Raw genomic sequence first — 15797 nt, 5'->3', positions numbered from 1 at the left:
CACACAGACCGGTGGTTAAGAGAAGAATCGTTGATGATGCATTCGTAGTGAGAGCAAAACGTTGAAGTGGAATACTAACTGTCCGTGCTCTGGACGCACAATCATTGCGGGGTTATTTACGGTATGGTACGCGATGAAATGCTGAGTACGGCAGACAACGAACAAGACTCATTGGTGCAAAATGCACCCAAGGGAGGGCGGACGACAGACAAGTAAACATGGTACGGGGGAAAAGGCAGGTGAGCTGGGGTGTTTAGTAGCTTCGCAATGCTACGTGCTTACCTGTGCCACGAGCGCCTGCACGTCGCCTAGTCTAGTGATTTCTTCTGAGGTAATTTTTTCACGTTTCGGTGGCTTAACGTAATATTGTCGGTCGTTCAGATGCAGCCTGCAACAAAAAGTAGATGAAGAGCGTAAAATGAAAAATCACATTATTAGAAAGCGGGAAATCTGGAATCAACACTTAGCACATGTCAACTGTACCACCGCGCACGCCATGCACCATTTGTCGAATGAAAAACGGAATTCTTTTTTGCGGAGATGGTGCGACGCCATCTTTTTTTCTATTTTTGTGTGAGTGACCAGGCGTCTCCATCGAGCAGAAGGAACCGCACGGATTACTTGGATCCAGGGTTCTTGCTTGGTTTGCTTCACTGCCAAGGGGTTTGACTGGCGTCATTTTTCATTTCCACCTCACCAGAACCGGAAACACTCGACGCGAACGAAGGTACCTTCAAGTGTGCTTGGATTTTCCTGCTACGACCCGATCTCGCGCTTCCTCGGTCGTGGAAGGCACACAAAGGAACGTATAAGCTTCTCGACACCGGCGAATGGTTCTTAGACTCCCCGCCGAGGAGTGCAGCAGGGCTTTGCGTCGAGTAATCGTACATCAAACGGAAGCTCGAACGGAATCGATTGCAATGCGCGCCCCGCCTATTACTCGCTCCTACGTAGGATTGTAGTGAGGCCCCGGGGTCACATACCGACCTGTGCGCCGCGTAATTCCCTTCCACTAAACGAAGCATAATTAATTCCATGCACAACATATTTGCGCCAAATTCAATGCATCCCATGCATTCCTTGATCCAATGGAGAACCCACCATTCGCGCGAACTCGCGCGGTTGGTGCATTCTGACCCAAATATCAGTCAATGTGCCTGTATGAACCAGTAGCACCAGCTGTACCACATGCTTTGCGCTAATCAATTAAATCAACCGGCTGGTAGGTTGCGCAGAACACAGCTCTTAGTGCTATTCTAAAGCGGTAATGTTGGTTTGTGAACAATGCACGGCATGAAATTCTCAACGCTATGAAGTGGTAAGCATGGAAAATTCTGGCTTCCCTCCAGCGGGTAAATTGGTCCGGTACGAAAAGCGATAAAGATCAAATTATAATCCATCACCACCAACGTTAAGAAGGAATCGATCAAGTGACAGTGAAGTGTGTCTTCACTGTCGAAGGCAAAGAAATGAATGATATCGCGGCCAAATCCAGGGTTTTCTGACTCTGAGGCGCTAATTAATTAAATGTGTCAAGCCAAGTGAATGTAAGTGGGATTTGTCCGATCCATCCCGAATCGTTGAATCGAGTGGACCTATTGGCCGTGGCATATTATCGGATGATGACAGTGGTGCGAGACCGGGAATCGATCGGCATCCTTCTCTCAGGCGAGGCTATTCGAGTGACACTTGTGCGAGTGCTTTCTGCTTGATGTTTGTTTGTTTGCTAAGCCGAGTGGATTTTCCCGGGTGGTTGTTCTCATGTCGATTGTGCGATTGCGAAATCAATCACGGGATCATGATTGGCTGCTATACCGGTGGCAGATAATGTATTATTCTTTATTCTAGTGTTGTGACGTTGGCTGTACTCTGTTTCAGCTAAAATCTGGCTGAACGGAATAGGTAATTTTTCAGCAAAGAAAATATGTTAAAGGGAACCAAAGATTTAGAGGGTTTTCCTATTGTTTGCAAGGAAAAATATAGCTACAACTTTTTCGTCAATTGTTGGTATGAATTTGTGAACATTTCTATTGATATCACAATTAAATATACTGCACAGTGCTGCAGATACAATTACCGACTTTTTCCAAAATATTAAACTACCTGCAAATTTGCCATAGGGCATTTATCCAAAAAATATTTTTATGTAACTTTTATCGTCCATCAAAAAGCATTCTTTGAATTTTGTGCACAATGTTCGTACAGATTTCTTGCGTTGGTTTTGCAAATCCATTTGAGTTTTAGTCCATTTGCTGGAATCATATGATTGCAAATCTACTAACAAACAAATTTGCCAAACTGCAATGTCGTTTATCGTGAGCATGTGAATTGTTCGAATCACTGTTATATGTAGAAAATGGGATATGTTCTACTTCTACAGTTTATTCAATTTACAGTAAAGACACCAAATATAATCGGTCAGATTTTAACTGAAACAGGCTTTGCAATAATTAATGCAGATGAAATCGGTGACAGAATACCGAATACCGAAACGGTTCGGATTATGGAATGGTTGAACCACGTCGGATTGATTAATGAACTCGCATCGTCATCGTTTCTGAAAGCTGTTACAAAAATATTTAATTAATTTACGCCATTACAGCAACACTTGTGGAACACTTGTGTAACCAAAATCCCCTCCGCGAATCGATGACTTGTCGCTGATAAATCACTCGTGCGAATCAAGTGCGAACAGTCCAGCAAACGGTGAAGGTATGCCGCCTGGATTGATGGGAACAATGTCCACTTCAACTCCTCTTTTCCTCACCCTCCATCGGTGCTTGTCACAGTCACGTGCGACCCCAAACTGAATCTAATCAAGCCGCGTAATAATGCCATTGCGATACCGTTCATTTCACTAACAGACCTCTCATACCTCACCACCAAACGGCAACTCTCACGCACTTCAACGTGTTACTCGTTTTGCGATGACGTTTGCAGAATTGGCCACAGTATACGCACAACCACCATCACGACCACTAGGGAGGTTGTTCCCAGCGGAGTAAAAAACTAATTTTGTCTCGCGACCGATAAGACAAATGACCGACGGAGGGTCGGCGAATCAAAACACACAACACCCGCGGGTGGTGGTGGTTAGGATCATGAAGCGAGAGTGGAGAAGCATTGGGTTAAAGAGAGACCCCAGTTCCGCACCGATTCGCAGGGACAGGGAACAATATGCTACCGTGCTTGAGCTTTAGCGCACTACAGCCGAGGGTTCGAGGATTAATATCGTACCGATAATGGACACCGAGGGACCACCCGGGGGCAATCAGAAAAACCAATCTGATTTGCCATCTTACGCTCTCACCCATCGCTGCCACCGAACCACCGAGAAATGATCCAATTTAGAATCGTGCGGTACGGAGCCGGCCATCGTTCACCGTCCAATCGATCGTGGGCGAATATGCGGATATTCATGAAACGTTCCTGGTACCGGAAACATTGCTTGTTCGGAAAACTTCCCCGTCCTCAAAAAAAAACCTGGCGATTAGTTACGCTTGAGATAAAGCAATCGCTGGGTGGTCTTGGGAACCGTGGGACGGTTCGTTGATAACACAGATAACGTCCGCAAATTCGGAATGAAATTTAATTAAAATAATCCAACAGCACGGCTTCAGTTCAAGAGGTCAAGTGAGGCCACGCCAGCACAGGCGAAACACGAGACGATCAAGTGGCAACAGGGATTCATCATCGAGTGTGTTAAATGTTTTATCAAATATTCATTTTTCTTTTAGTCTTCATCCAGTAAGTGCTTTGTGCACGATCGCCTTACAAATGATTCCACATCGTTACCACATTACAATCTTGTTGTGCAAATTGTAATATTAATTGTTGTTTCCCATGGCAGATGGTTTGGCGTGGTTGGGTGTTGAGTGAAATCTCATCCAACAAACACATAGCAACCTGGGTGTCGCCTTAATGGTGGTTGCTTGACAACAAACGGCAACGCGTACAACCAGTCCACAGAGTCACGCGCTCATGTTGCTCCATCGCTTGCTCCGTTTTCATCCAATTAGAATCGGGGTTTGTGGTGTGACAATTAAGCTTGCTTTTCGCCACCGCACCAAGAAGCGGTTAAACGTTTCTCATCTCGATCACGCCATTACACAGCGCGACAGAAGAAAATAGTTCGCTCATCGTCGGCTTATCGCGGTAAGCGATTAGCGACTACCCATGTCTTCGTTTTGGGTAATTCGCAAACCACAATCAGCAATGTTCTTCAACCTCAAAACCCCCGCTAGGCACACCGCACTATAGGCTGCCGCGTTGTTAAAATTCAATTTCAATTAAGCAAATTAATTAGATTCATCTTGCAATCCGATCTGGCAGCCAGGAATCGAGTATCAACGTTTACAATAGTTTTTAATCGCTTCTGTCAAGGGTACACCTTCGGCTTTTCCCATCATCTCCATTGCAATGGTTCATCAATCGATGCCGTGGGCCCGAGAAAGCCGAGAACGTTGAAAGTTATTTAATTTGGATTTTTAATCCTTGTTTCCGTCTATCAGGATGCAGACAAGCATCTTGTACATGGGTATCGATCGATTCAGTCGCTCGAAATCGCTTCTGCCTATCTCGATACGTGCGCCACTTCTTCAGGAATCATTGACCTCAAGTTGTTGCGCCCTTGAAGAAACAGCTTCTTGAGGGTTTTTTTGCCTCCGCTTTTCTCGCTTTTCGCTTGAGAAGTGTCAAGCGGTTTGTAGCTTCTTGAAGTGACGAGCGTTGTTCACCACAAAACATAGGCGAAAGCGTCCCTGTGGCCACGACAAAGTTTGACTCCGACCTTCGGTGCCTTCTGTGCCTTCGGTAAAAGGATTAAATTGTAGCTGACGCTCTTTCGCTCCCCCCCCCCTCCCCCACTCTTTCTCTCTGTCTCTGGCTTTCATGCAATCGTGAGGCATTTCCATTGAAATTTAATCAATGGAAAGCTTTCTCCAGCCTAGCAATCGAACCTGCAGTCGAGTTGTTTCCGTTTCCGTTTCGAGGCACGGCTACGGGCTAGGATTATGCTTTCTAGATAACGCCCGGTGGTCACGAATGTGCTGGCGGTGCTGCTGCTGCTGCTGCTTCTATTACTGTTACTGCAGGTGGCTTTGTACCCGGAAGTAGTTATTTCTCAACCGAATGTGTGCGGGCATGCGGTGGTAGGGGGTTGCTGTCGGCGCAACCACCAAGGTACGCAACCTACCAGAACTCGTCATCCATCAGGTTCTCGATGGAACAGGCGGCCGCTATCCGGACACCGTCGCGGTTCAGTATGGCGGCCCGGTCGATACCGCGGTCCTCCACCTTTAGCATCTCGATAAAATCGCCGACGCAATGCGTGACCGGTCGGAGCGTGAACTGGCAGCGCTCGTTTCGCGATGGCAGTGGCACGGTAACGTGTGGCAGTCCGCGGTAGTACCGGACGGTGACGTCTGGAAGAGGGAACAAGATGTTACGGAAGCGTCGATTAGATTAGATTAAATGTTTTCAGTGACAAATCAACATCGATAATCATGACATCAAAGCAAAGCATCGGGAGTTTACGCTTAACCTTTACAAACTGTCAAAAGATCTGTGTAAAAATAAATTCTCATTTGTGATGTTGTTTGCATTTTAACTACAAATATAACTCAATTTCAACAAGAAAATAGATATCATCATATCAACGAAAAGATTCCGTATCTTTTCTTTGAGGTGGTAAACATTTTTAGGCTATAATTCGTGAGTGTAACGAGCGTAATCCGGAAGATTCCATATCAGATGGTCGGTTTTACATTTCGGTGTTTATGCTGCCACACGAAGCATAAACTTTTTGGCATTAATTTTTACATTTACGTTAGAGTTTACGCTCTATGTGGCACCGGCTAAAAGCCATCATCTAAAGCTAAAATAGATCACCGGCTAAAAGCCAGCAGCTATTTTATCTATAGTTTTGCTGAAAAAATAATTGGTTTATGTAAAAAACATGTTCCATAGAACCCACCATTATTGTAGGGAAACTTGTTAAGTCTGTTACTAAACAGCTCCCCGTAAAATAGCTACGTGTCTCGCGAATGATATAAATTAACACACAAACGTGATTCCACCACCAGAGGTGTTAAAAGAATGGCCAATCGCCTTCCGTTTGGTCGTGCATGACAACTTCAAATTCGAGCGAAAATTATGACACCAGGCGCCAGCCGTCTCGCAAATTCCTATTAAAATTCCAGCAATCCAGCACATTTTTCGTTAAACACTTTCAGCCACGCGTAGCTTAAAGCGTGCTGGCCCGGTTATGGACCACCACCAAGGACCTCCTCGCAGGGATTCGCTTTCGCTGGGCCTTCTTTTCGGTGACCGCGACCGTCCGTTTCTTAAAGAGTGCCGACCGGGGCCCTCCCCGGGGCCGAATGCCGGTTGTAAAAATGAACCATTGACCCCAGCGGACCCCGGGCGGCTAGCAGGAAGCTTTTACAACTTGACATTGCGTGACACACGGGCACCAGGCGAACGAACGCCGTCGTTCCGGAAGACCGAAAACCGAAAAGCGAGTGAGTTCCGACGGCGATGGTTTTCGTATTTATTTAAAACCCATTTCCTCGCCGTTTGTTCGTGTCACTTTGCAGGAGGTTTGAGGGAGGGGATTTCGAGAAGGAATAAGAGGCGATGGCGCCGAGGACCTTTTTGAGGAGACGGATCCCACCTGAAGAATGTGACCGGCCCGGACCGGCACCGACGACGAGGGATCGCCGCCGGTGTTTTCTTGTGTTTTCCCTCTTTGTGGCCCTTGGAGTTTTCCTTGGAATGGCCGTTATCGTTTAGCAGCCGGTGCCAGAGTGAGGACGAAACCCTCGCACGAAACATTCGGCCAATTCCTTGGGAAGCGAAGGGGGCAAACCAATCCCAAAATGCCGGACACGGACTGGACGGCACCTTTCGGGACAGAGGCCCCGCCGCAAGGCCCGATTTCAACATTGTGGCGGGCTTTTATTTCCTTTTATCGGTCAATCTAATCTCGTGGCTGTTCGCCTGATTAGCCCGGTTCTGGCAGGTGCCTCCTTCCTTATCCTTCCGCTTTTTTATCCAAGTAAACTTTTGGAATCCAAGATGGCGAGTGGATGAGAAAGAGAGAGTGAGAGAGACAGGGAACCAGTTCTCTTTTTCTCTGGATTTTTGTTTTGGTCAAGAGCATTTATTTTAGTTTTTTTTAGTTCCGTCCCGCCCAAGGGCTTGTGAGCGCCCCCTCGTGACCTGCACGATGAAAGCGACCATATTTTCACGACACCCACCCCCCCTCTCTCCCACACTTCCTACTGAGGCGACATTTTGAAATGCTTTTTTAGCTTACCCTCTACCAACAGATGTCCACTCCAGGAAACCTTCCATCCGGCCGAAGGTAAATAACGTGTTGCTGGACATAAATTTTGTACTTTTAATGATGTTGCGACAAGCGGCACCAGTACCACCCCGGTGTGGTTGACAATCAGCTTCATTCCGTTCAGGACAGGAGGCCACGAAAACCTCGAAACAAACCCCGTAAAGTGAGATCCGGTACGATTAATCGTCTGGATAAGGATATGCAGAAGCGAAGCGAAGCCGCAAGCTCATAAATCTGGCCCAAAGTACCTTTAATTGTGCCGGGGTCAGTATGCACACACGGGAACAACAACCAAGAAGCGAAAGGATTGCCGTAATCCATTTGGTAAGTCACTAGCAGTAGCACACTCTGCAGACACCACTGTGTTAATGGTTTTTAATCACTTTGCAATCACTTAAACGGTTCACTACCCATACAGGTAAATCAATTAAAGCATCATTTGGAACAAGAAAAAAGGGAACCTTGGTTCTCCCTCAATGTACCAGGACAGGTCCAGTCCGCAAGAGGTATGTTGTTTTATGCTACATTCCAAGGCAAGTGTGCCAACTGGAGCACGTAGTCGAGAAGAGAAGTCTTACCGAGGGGGAAAAGCAACAAACGAGTGCCCCCCCCCCACGCCTCTCTGTCGGAGCTGCTGCTCCGATTCACCAAGTGCTAAAAAAGTAGAAAAAATTAGCCAACCGAACGCGCTTCGGAAGATATATCCATGTAAAACATCACCGTCGACAGCAATCGATGAAGCATTCTGATGGTGGTGTAAAGCGTGTCTACGTCATGCGCTAGCCTTATCCCCCAGCTGTCGATTAATATTTTCATACTTCTTTGTAGCATCCATACGGTGCCCCCGCCGTTCGGCCTGCGGATATGCTTTCTCACACTATTTTAAGGTAAGTTTATGCTCGTTTGGAAGGCCTGGAGAATCGGAAGAGTTTACTAGACGACGACGACGACGACGACGACGACGACGATGACGAGAGGAGCATGTTCCTTCATGTTGCCATGGTTTCGCCAGCTTCTACATGTCATGTTTTCCGGTGGTCCTGCTGTCGTGGTAATGTTGTGACACGTACACATCGCACATCAGAGGCGGAACGAGACCAGCGACACCAGGGACACTCCTGGGAAACGGCGAGGAAGCGCGGATAACAACTAAAGCCCCCTTTTGCTGCCGGAGGACCTGGGATCTCGTGTTGAATCGGGTGGGTCGAATCTAACGAGGAAGCATCAAGAAACGAGGCTGAGGGTTGGTTGGTGCTTCATCCTGCCTTGCGGCGTTCGGTTCGGTGTCTCCGAAATTCCTATCATGATCGCGTGTGTGTGTGTACGGGACATGAGGTTCAAGCGGATAGCTGCCATCTGCAGGCCATTTTTGAGCCGGGTATGCATGCAGCAGCACCGTATCATCTCATATTGGAAAAGCATAACCATACCCGACGGAGGAGTGTTTCTGAAGAGGGAGTAATTTAATTAGAAAGTGTTTGCCGAAAGCACACAGCGGGAGGCTGCCCGTAGGCGTAAAGTGCAGGACGATGTCTCCATTTTAATGAAATCGTTACTGACAACTGATGGGAAGGATGCCATTTTGTAAATCGAATACTTAAGTGTTGATCCCCAAGCTTGAGCCCTTCTTAATATGAGGTGTTGTCGCTATTCGAGCACGTAGTATTCGTGTTAAGGTTTAAGAGAAACAATTAGAACTGATTTTATAACTCTATTCTATTACCAACAATGCAAAGATGGAGAAGAGGTTTTCAGAAGTACTGCAAGAAAATTGTCGAAGAAATGTATCGGTACAGATAATTTGTTTGTGAACGAGGCTTAATTAGATGTTTGTTAGCTTGTTATATCAAGAATGTAGAACTTTTGTAGGCATGTAAACTTTTGCAGTAAAAAGTGTTTATAGCAATGTTTTTTTTAGTATCTTTCCATGGAAATTGCTGCAAACTTGCATCGAATGTTTGTCAAGCCAGGTTGTAATCATACTTCATTAGAAGCAACATGCACAATACGGCTTCGGCGGTTCAGAATCCAGTAACATGGAAGACCGCCAACAAGGTTATAATTCCGAATCACTTTACATTTTACATTCACTTGCAAAGATTTTACTTCAACCACCCTTCAAAAAAAAAAAAACTCATTTCATTAAACTTGGTAGGGTGTTACTATAGTTCCAAATAGAAGATTAAAAACAAATTGCTACTTACACCAACAACTGCTCGCATAGCTAATGATTTAGTCCATATCAATCGAGAAGTGATAACGGACCTGGACCCGCGTCGTCGTCGTCGTCGTCTAGCGGAGATTTGTTTCTCGAAAAATCTGAACATCAGCAGTCCAGATAGACGGCTCGTCATCGACCGGTGCACACACCTCGATTAGGGCTCTTAGTAAAAGGGCCACGCTGCTCGTCCGCCCGTCGATGGCCAAACGGGAGCGAGCATAGAAACACCGATCTTCGGGCGTTGCACCAATTAAAACATTAGTTTGCTCATTACGGCGCACCTAGCGCGTTTTCCTCCACGGAGCGAGCATTTCAAGGGCGGCAATGGTGGCGCTAGCCGTAAGTATTCACCGCATCACACACCGATGCAAACGAAAGGAATCGTCGGCTGGAGCAACACGCGGTGCATGCAGTGTGCATTTGTGCATTACCAGGCCGCCCATTGGCTGGCGTACTGGGGCACTAGGTGTTGCGATGTTTTGACTGCTGCTTGCTAACGGTGAACGAGATGTGCAGCAGGGCATGCATTTGCACCTGTAGAAGTAGCAGAAGTAACATCATGCACAAAAGAGGCCCTCCCTCCCCGGTCTTTCCTTTCTAAGCCACAGCTTCTTCTGTTACAAGCCTTGGCCTCATAATGGTAAGCGATAACGAACAGTTGCTGCGCTGATGTCTGGTGTGGTCGGCTATTATCGGGTTATGAGAAACTGTTAAACCAGCTGTGCGATATGGCTGAATATGGCGATATGTTCTAAGTACTTGTACTAGTAAGAACTTCACTGTACTAGTGAAAGAGAGCGAGCTAAAAAGATAGAAATGACTGTGTAGCATATCCTACACCGTTTGGCATATATGCTCTCTTCAACTTTCAAAACCAACTAGAAACTACAAACTCCTTTGAAGAGCGGAATTCTTCATGTTTAACTTTATTATGCAGCATACGAACCACTAGAATATGAACCTTGGCGAAACAGTGAGAAATTGCCATAATCTGTCCTCCAACAGGAGAACCCTCGCGCATTTGCATATATGTTTCGACGCATCCAGCTCTCCGTTTCAGCTTTGAGAGAAAAACAATTAATAGTTTTCCATCTCCCGACAACCTCGAACACATCACGGCATGCCATGGAGATGCAAAAGTGCACCTGGGATGCAACTGCATCAAAGGAAGCATGGGGAGCTGCAGGAGCGCAGTAGAGAAGTCAAGTTCGCTCGTGACTGCTTCCTCCTAGTGTTCCGCAAGCACGGAGGAGTTTGTGTGTTTTGCTGGTCTGTCCATTCGTCGGTTGAGCAATGGCGTGGTGCTGTTCGTGTATTTGTGTGAAATTATTCTGCAAACTATGCAAATTTCAGCGGAATGCTCGATACCGCGATTGCAGCGATTGTGAAGGACCGGTAGTGTTGTTGCGTTGCACTTTCGGGAACGCAGGATACATGCTGCTGCAAAGGTCTGGTGTCTCCTTTGGTGAAAAGGTCGGTGAAATTGTTTGCAAATTGTTTACAGAACAATTTTTTAATTTCAGACCGGTAAATCAGTGTTATCGTGGAGCAGCAGTCAGAGAGGAAGCTTAAGCTAAGGTAAGTAGGCTGACTTTCCGTAGTGCAGCAACGAATGCGCTTCTGACCGATAGACCATATCACAGCGAATGGACCGTTCATCCTATTTGTTGCCCACCGACAGAGACCGCTAACTGGTCCGCAAACCGAAGATCCTCTCGACCAGAACCTAGGCCGCAACCACAAATAGTCTAGAGAACGTACGGGATACATGGCCGGCTCCCTCCTGCCGTTCCTGGTGTGCTAACGGGTTGCTCAGGAACGGGCAGACTACTAATCATCTCACAGAGCAGTCGGAGTAGAGCGACTATTGGAATTTGCCGGTTCACAGCTATCTATTTCTCTCTCTCTCTCTCTCTCTCTCTCTCTCCCTTATATTGCTATTGAGCAATCGGAATGCTTGCCTGCATCGTCCGGAAGAACCGATAGCAACTGAGTATCTTCTGCACATGAACCATCCGTTACGCCCTATCCTTTTCCAACCAAATAGCTTGTTTGGCTAGAGGCTGGTACCGTGACGGCCATTAGCTGCTATAACTATTTCGAACATTTTTGGGATATTTGCTGGAACATTCCATACGTGATCGTGGTTTAGGGAAAACCGATTAGATTCAGTCGTGAATGGATTTGTTAAGAAATCACTTCAATCTGCCGGCATCTACTGGACTCGGAGGTGTAACAAAGTGGTCCACAATCACTAGATTTGGACGGGAGAATATTTATCCCGACAGTCTTAGACACCCTATTCATCTCACTGTCATGCGGGTGTTGGAAAAATAACTTTGTAACGAAGACGAAAGACCATCGTCTTAAGATGATTTCTCGTGAGTACCCGGGGAGCGCCGTTAGCAATGGTTTAGCGGTGCGGCAGTAGCAGATGGAGTTACTGAGAAACATTTTTCATCCAGCGTATCTTCCGCATTGCAGTTTATCTTTTGGCGAGGCTGCACGTCGAGGGATGCATTCCGTGTACGGCTGCCTTATGCAACACCACGAGGATGGTGCCGAGGGGCGCCAGTCAATGCAGCACCCTAGCACGCCGTGGTCTAAGACACAACAACAGGAAGCTGTATATAGATAGATGGGTCATGGTGGGTTCGGCTTTTGTTTAGTCTTCCGCTTCCGGGAACAGGGTGGATTACTCTTTACAAGGAGTGCTTTCTTGTCGGGAAATGTTAAAAGAAATGGAAAGGATTTATTGTGTTCCCGTGGCAGTGCCTGGAGGCGCCCTTCTGCTATGGAGAGCACTTGAGCACTTGCGCAACAACGTTAATCCACTTTGGGGTTTTATGAATTTTTCTGTCCCTACTTCCAGTTGTCTGGTAGTCAGAAGGACACTTAATGCTGGTTTGATGCAAATCGTTTCGAATGGAGCAAAATTAAGTAACGAGTGTTAAATATTGCCACTGCGCACAATAAGCGCGGGTTCGTTGTTGTAAAAAATGCATTACTAGCTTAATGTAACATCATTTTTTGTTGTAAAGTATGGATTTTACTTTTATTGTCACTAGCCATGCTTCACGGATTAACTATTTTGATTTGAGTGTAGATAAGAGAAAATCATTTTTCATTCATCTTTCATTCATTATTCATCAAAATGTATCTTATGGGAAGGTCTCTATCATTCCTTTAACATGAAAATAGTATTTTAAACAGTATTCGCACACGAATGGAAAGAAGAAGCATTTCTTCGCATTTGCGAATTACCATTTCAATGACTTTATCGAAAACAACTATTCCGTTTGAAGCAAGCTTTGGTCCCAAAACCACCAGAATATGATAACAGAGAAGGCAAACTGATTTTGCAATATGATAACATTCGGCCAAAAGCAACTTGAAAACTTGGGTCCTTTGAGCGTTTTGTTACTGTAATTGTTGCAAAACAGTTCTATAAATGATGATGAATGTTCTCGCGAAACCTTTTCCGATAATTTACATAATCAACCGACACATTACGCATGTCGCACCATTATTAAGGCGTGAAAATACATTGGACTCGCCGAGCCGGTAGCCGTTGGACACATTGGAGGCAAATTAAAGGCAAACACGAAGCTAATAATAATTATTATCATCATCATCATAATCATCATCCAAGTCATATCGGAAACTGGCATGGCGTGTCGCAGCAACCATACTGATGGTGACCCGTGATCAATTTATCGGTTCATAACTTCCGGACGGCCGGTTGATTGATATTTAATGGAAATGCGGACAAAGGCGCGCTAGCAATTCAAGGGTCGGCACAATCGCTTAATTGTTTATTGGAAAATTACTACTTCCGGCGCCATAGTTCTTGTTTATCCTCCACTTCCATAAATTGGCCCATCTATTCTCGGTGTTAGAAGCTTCTGATAAGAATCTTCAACGTTTGCCACGACCTTTACCGATAAGTAATAATTATCTTCTATTTCGTGATTGTGAGGTTGGATATCAGCATTTGGTTCAAACCGGGAGATTTCAAATTGTTAGATGGGAATCGACAGTACAGGATCCTTTTGAGTGGGTTTCCGGTGCATCGGGTGATAGTTTGTTAGCGTATCGCCTACATTGTCTAATGAGAGTGATGGTCAGCGGATTCTGACTGTAATAATGTTTATTATTCACCTTCAGTGAAGCGAGTGTTAACATACCCTCCGAGGCTATCGTGTGGGACTGTTGGAGTTGTTGGTTCCGTCGAGGCGTGACGTTACTCTGGTTACGAATTGCACGTAGGAAGTACGGCGTAGAATGCCGCATTCGCTTAATGACGATAGCCGGTGCTGCAACAACGATGCATTCTGCATAATTACAGAGCTGACCCATTAATTACGGCTGCACGTTTCATATTGCACAGAACAATGACCATTTTGCACACAGCAGACCAGCTTGCCTGCCATGGCCAAGTGGCATCCAAAAATGTAATATTTTCACAAAGCTCCACACAATACGGTATGTTATTGGATACATTTTTTCTTCTCAAAAATCCTGGCTGAAAATGCGTTAGTACATTTCCTTCAGAAAGCAGAGAACAAGGACCTCAGTACTACTGTGTCCAAAAAATAAGGTGACACGGTGTCCAAATGGCCCGCGTAAATGGATATCTTTAATTTTGTATTTTTTATAGGTTGTCAGCACTGTTATTGACAACCATGGCAAGTTTCACGTCAAAATATTCACTAGTGTTTGAGATACGTATTTTTTTGTGAACTGCTAAAAGTGGATTCTTCGTTTTTCTCCATGTCGCAAATTTTTAAGCCAAGAATTTGCATTAAAAATATTTTTTCTGCTGCGAATGTACCAATGCGAATGGTACAGAATGCCTTTAGTGACGATACTACACCAAAAAAAAATATTTACAGTTGTTGGAAAGACTTCCAGGAGGGTCGGGAACGTTTTGAAGAGGAAGAACGCTCTAGACGACCACCAACGACAATCGATGCAGTTCACGTCCAAAAAATCAAATATTTGGTGTTGGAAAACCGTCGATTAACAACAAGAAACTTTGCTGATGATATTGGCATATCAAACATATCCGCTAATTACATTTGGAAGGATGTTTTTCATCTCAAGCACGTCAGCGCTCGAACACGATAATGCACCATCTCAAACTTCGTTGGTTTTCTGTGACTTTTTTGCCAATATTTTCACTCATATTGTTCCAATAAAACCGTATGCACCTGATTTGGTTACATTTGGCTTCTGGCTATTAGACGAGCCCTAAATTTCGTTCCGAGGACACTGTTTTGACTCGATAGAGCAGATTCTAGCCGCTGCGAAAAAGGTACCGAAGGCTATTCCTAAAGTCATTTTTTTCACGAGTTTCTAAAACTGGAAAACTTGTCGGCATAAGTGCATTGTATCTGGGAGGGATTATATTGATGGGGAAAAAATTGATTTGAAAGAAAAATTAAGGAACTTTCGAAATACATCCAATGTCACCTTATTTTTTGGACACAGTAGTATATCCCAAGAGCCTCTGAATGTGTAACCGTGAGGGAGAGCTTTGCGTCAGGTCTCAGGAACAACAGTCGACGCGCTATTTCCGGTTGCACTTCTTGTATAGTCAGCAAATGGTCCTTTAATCCAAGGCTCTGGTCTCGTATGCTCATGTAGCCACAGGGACCACATTCACCAAACCACCGTGCTATCAACCACACCAAGGATCCTCTTTATCATGTAGGAGAAAATGGGTCCAGTGCAAGAGCTACCTTCGGGGGGTAGGAGTAGGTGCCTTTTGTTAAATGCTTTTCCGCCCATTGTTTCCTAGGGAAACTGCTGACTCGCGCTGACCACCCAGCGTAGAAGTTGAGGCAGTTCTTAACCGAACCGCTCTCGCATTCGTCTCCGTCGTCGTCGTCGTGTGCATTGTGCAAAGCCTCTCTCATCCGATGTTTGTCCTGTTTTTCTTTGTGTCAACAGCAAACAACCGAGCAGGGCTAGCGGTCTTGAGGTCTCGAGAGAGAGAAAGAGATGTTTGGTTCGCATTGCAAGGTCTGCCCTGTACGCAGTGCCACAGTTCTATCGGTGAATGGTCGAGTGAAGGTAAACCATTAAATGAAATAACCTCAATATCCAGCGAACCGAAACGGAAAAGGGGCAAACATTGCATGTCCTTTTCGACCCCGGAATGGTCAGTGATGATCACCGAGCACGTGGTGTTTGATGATTTGACTAAATTTCCATTCAAACTCA

At 45.5% G+C, this 15797-nt stretch overlaps 1 protein-coding gene across 9 annotated transcripts in view; it reads right to left on the bottom strand.

Annotated features, from left to right (window-relative positions):
• LOC125957714 (calcium uniporter protein, mitochondrial) overlaps positions 1–15797 on the bottom strand; it is a 97709-nt gene that overhangs the window by 4092 nt on the left and 77820 nt on the right. For all 9 annotated transcript variants that reach the window (XM_049690598.1, XM_049690596.1, XM_049690595.1 and 6 more), the window contains exons 4-5: positions 5195–5423; positions 283–388 (exon numbers count right to left, since the gene is read on the bottom strand). In XM_049690598.1, the coding sequence (XP_049546555.1) occupies positions 283–388; positions 5195–5423 (335 nt within the window). The remainder of the gene's footprint in view (positions 1–282; positions 389–5194; positions 5424–15797) is intronic.

Source organism: Anopheles darlingi, chromosome 3 (assembly GCF_943734745.1).
Source record: "Anopheles darlingi chromosome 3, idAnoDarlMG_H_01, whole genome shotgun sequence".
NCBI classification, from domain to species: Eukaryota; Metazoa; Arthropoda; class Insecta; order Diptera; family Culicidae; genus Anopheles; species Anopheles darlingi.
The sequence above is the reverse complement of the archived record's forward strand: the minus strand, read 5'-3'. Positions and strand labels throughout refer to the sequence as shown.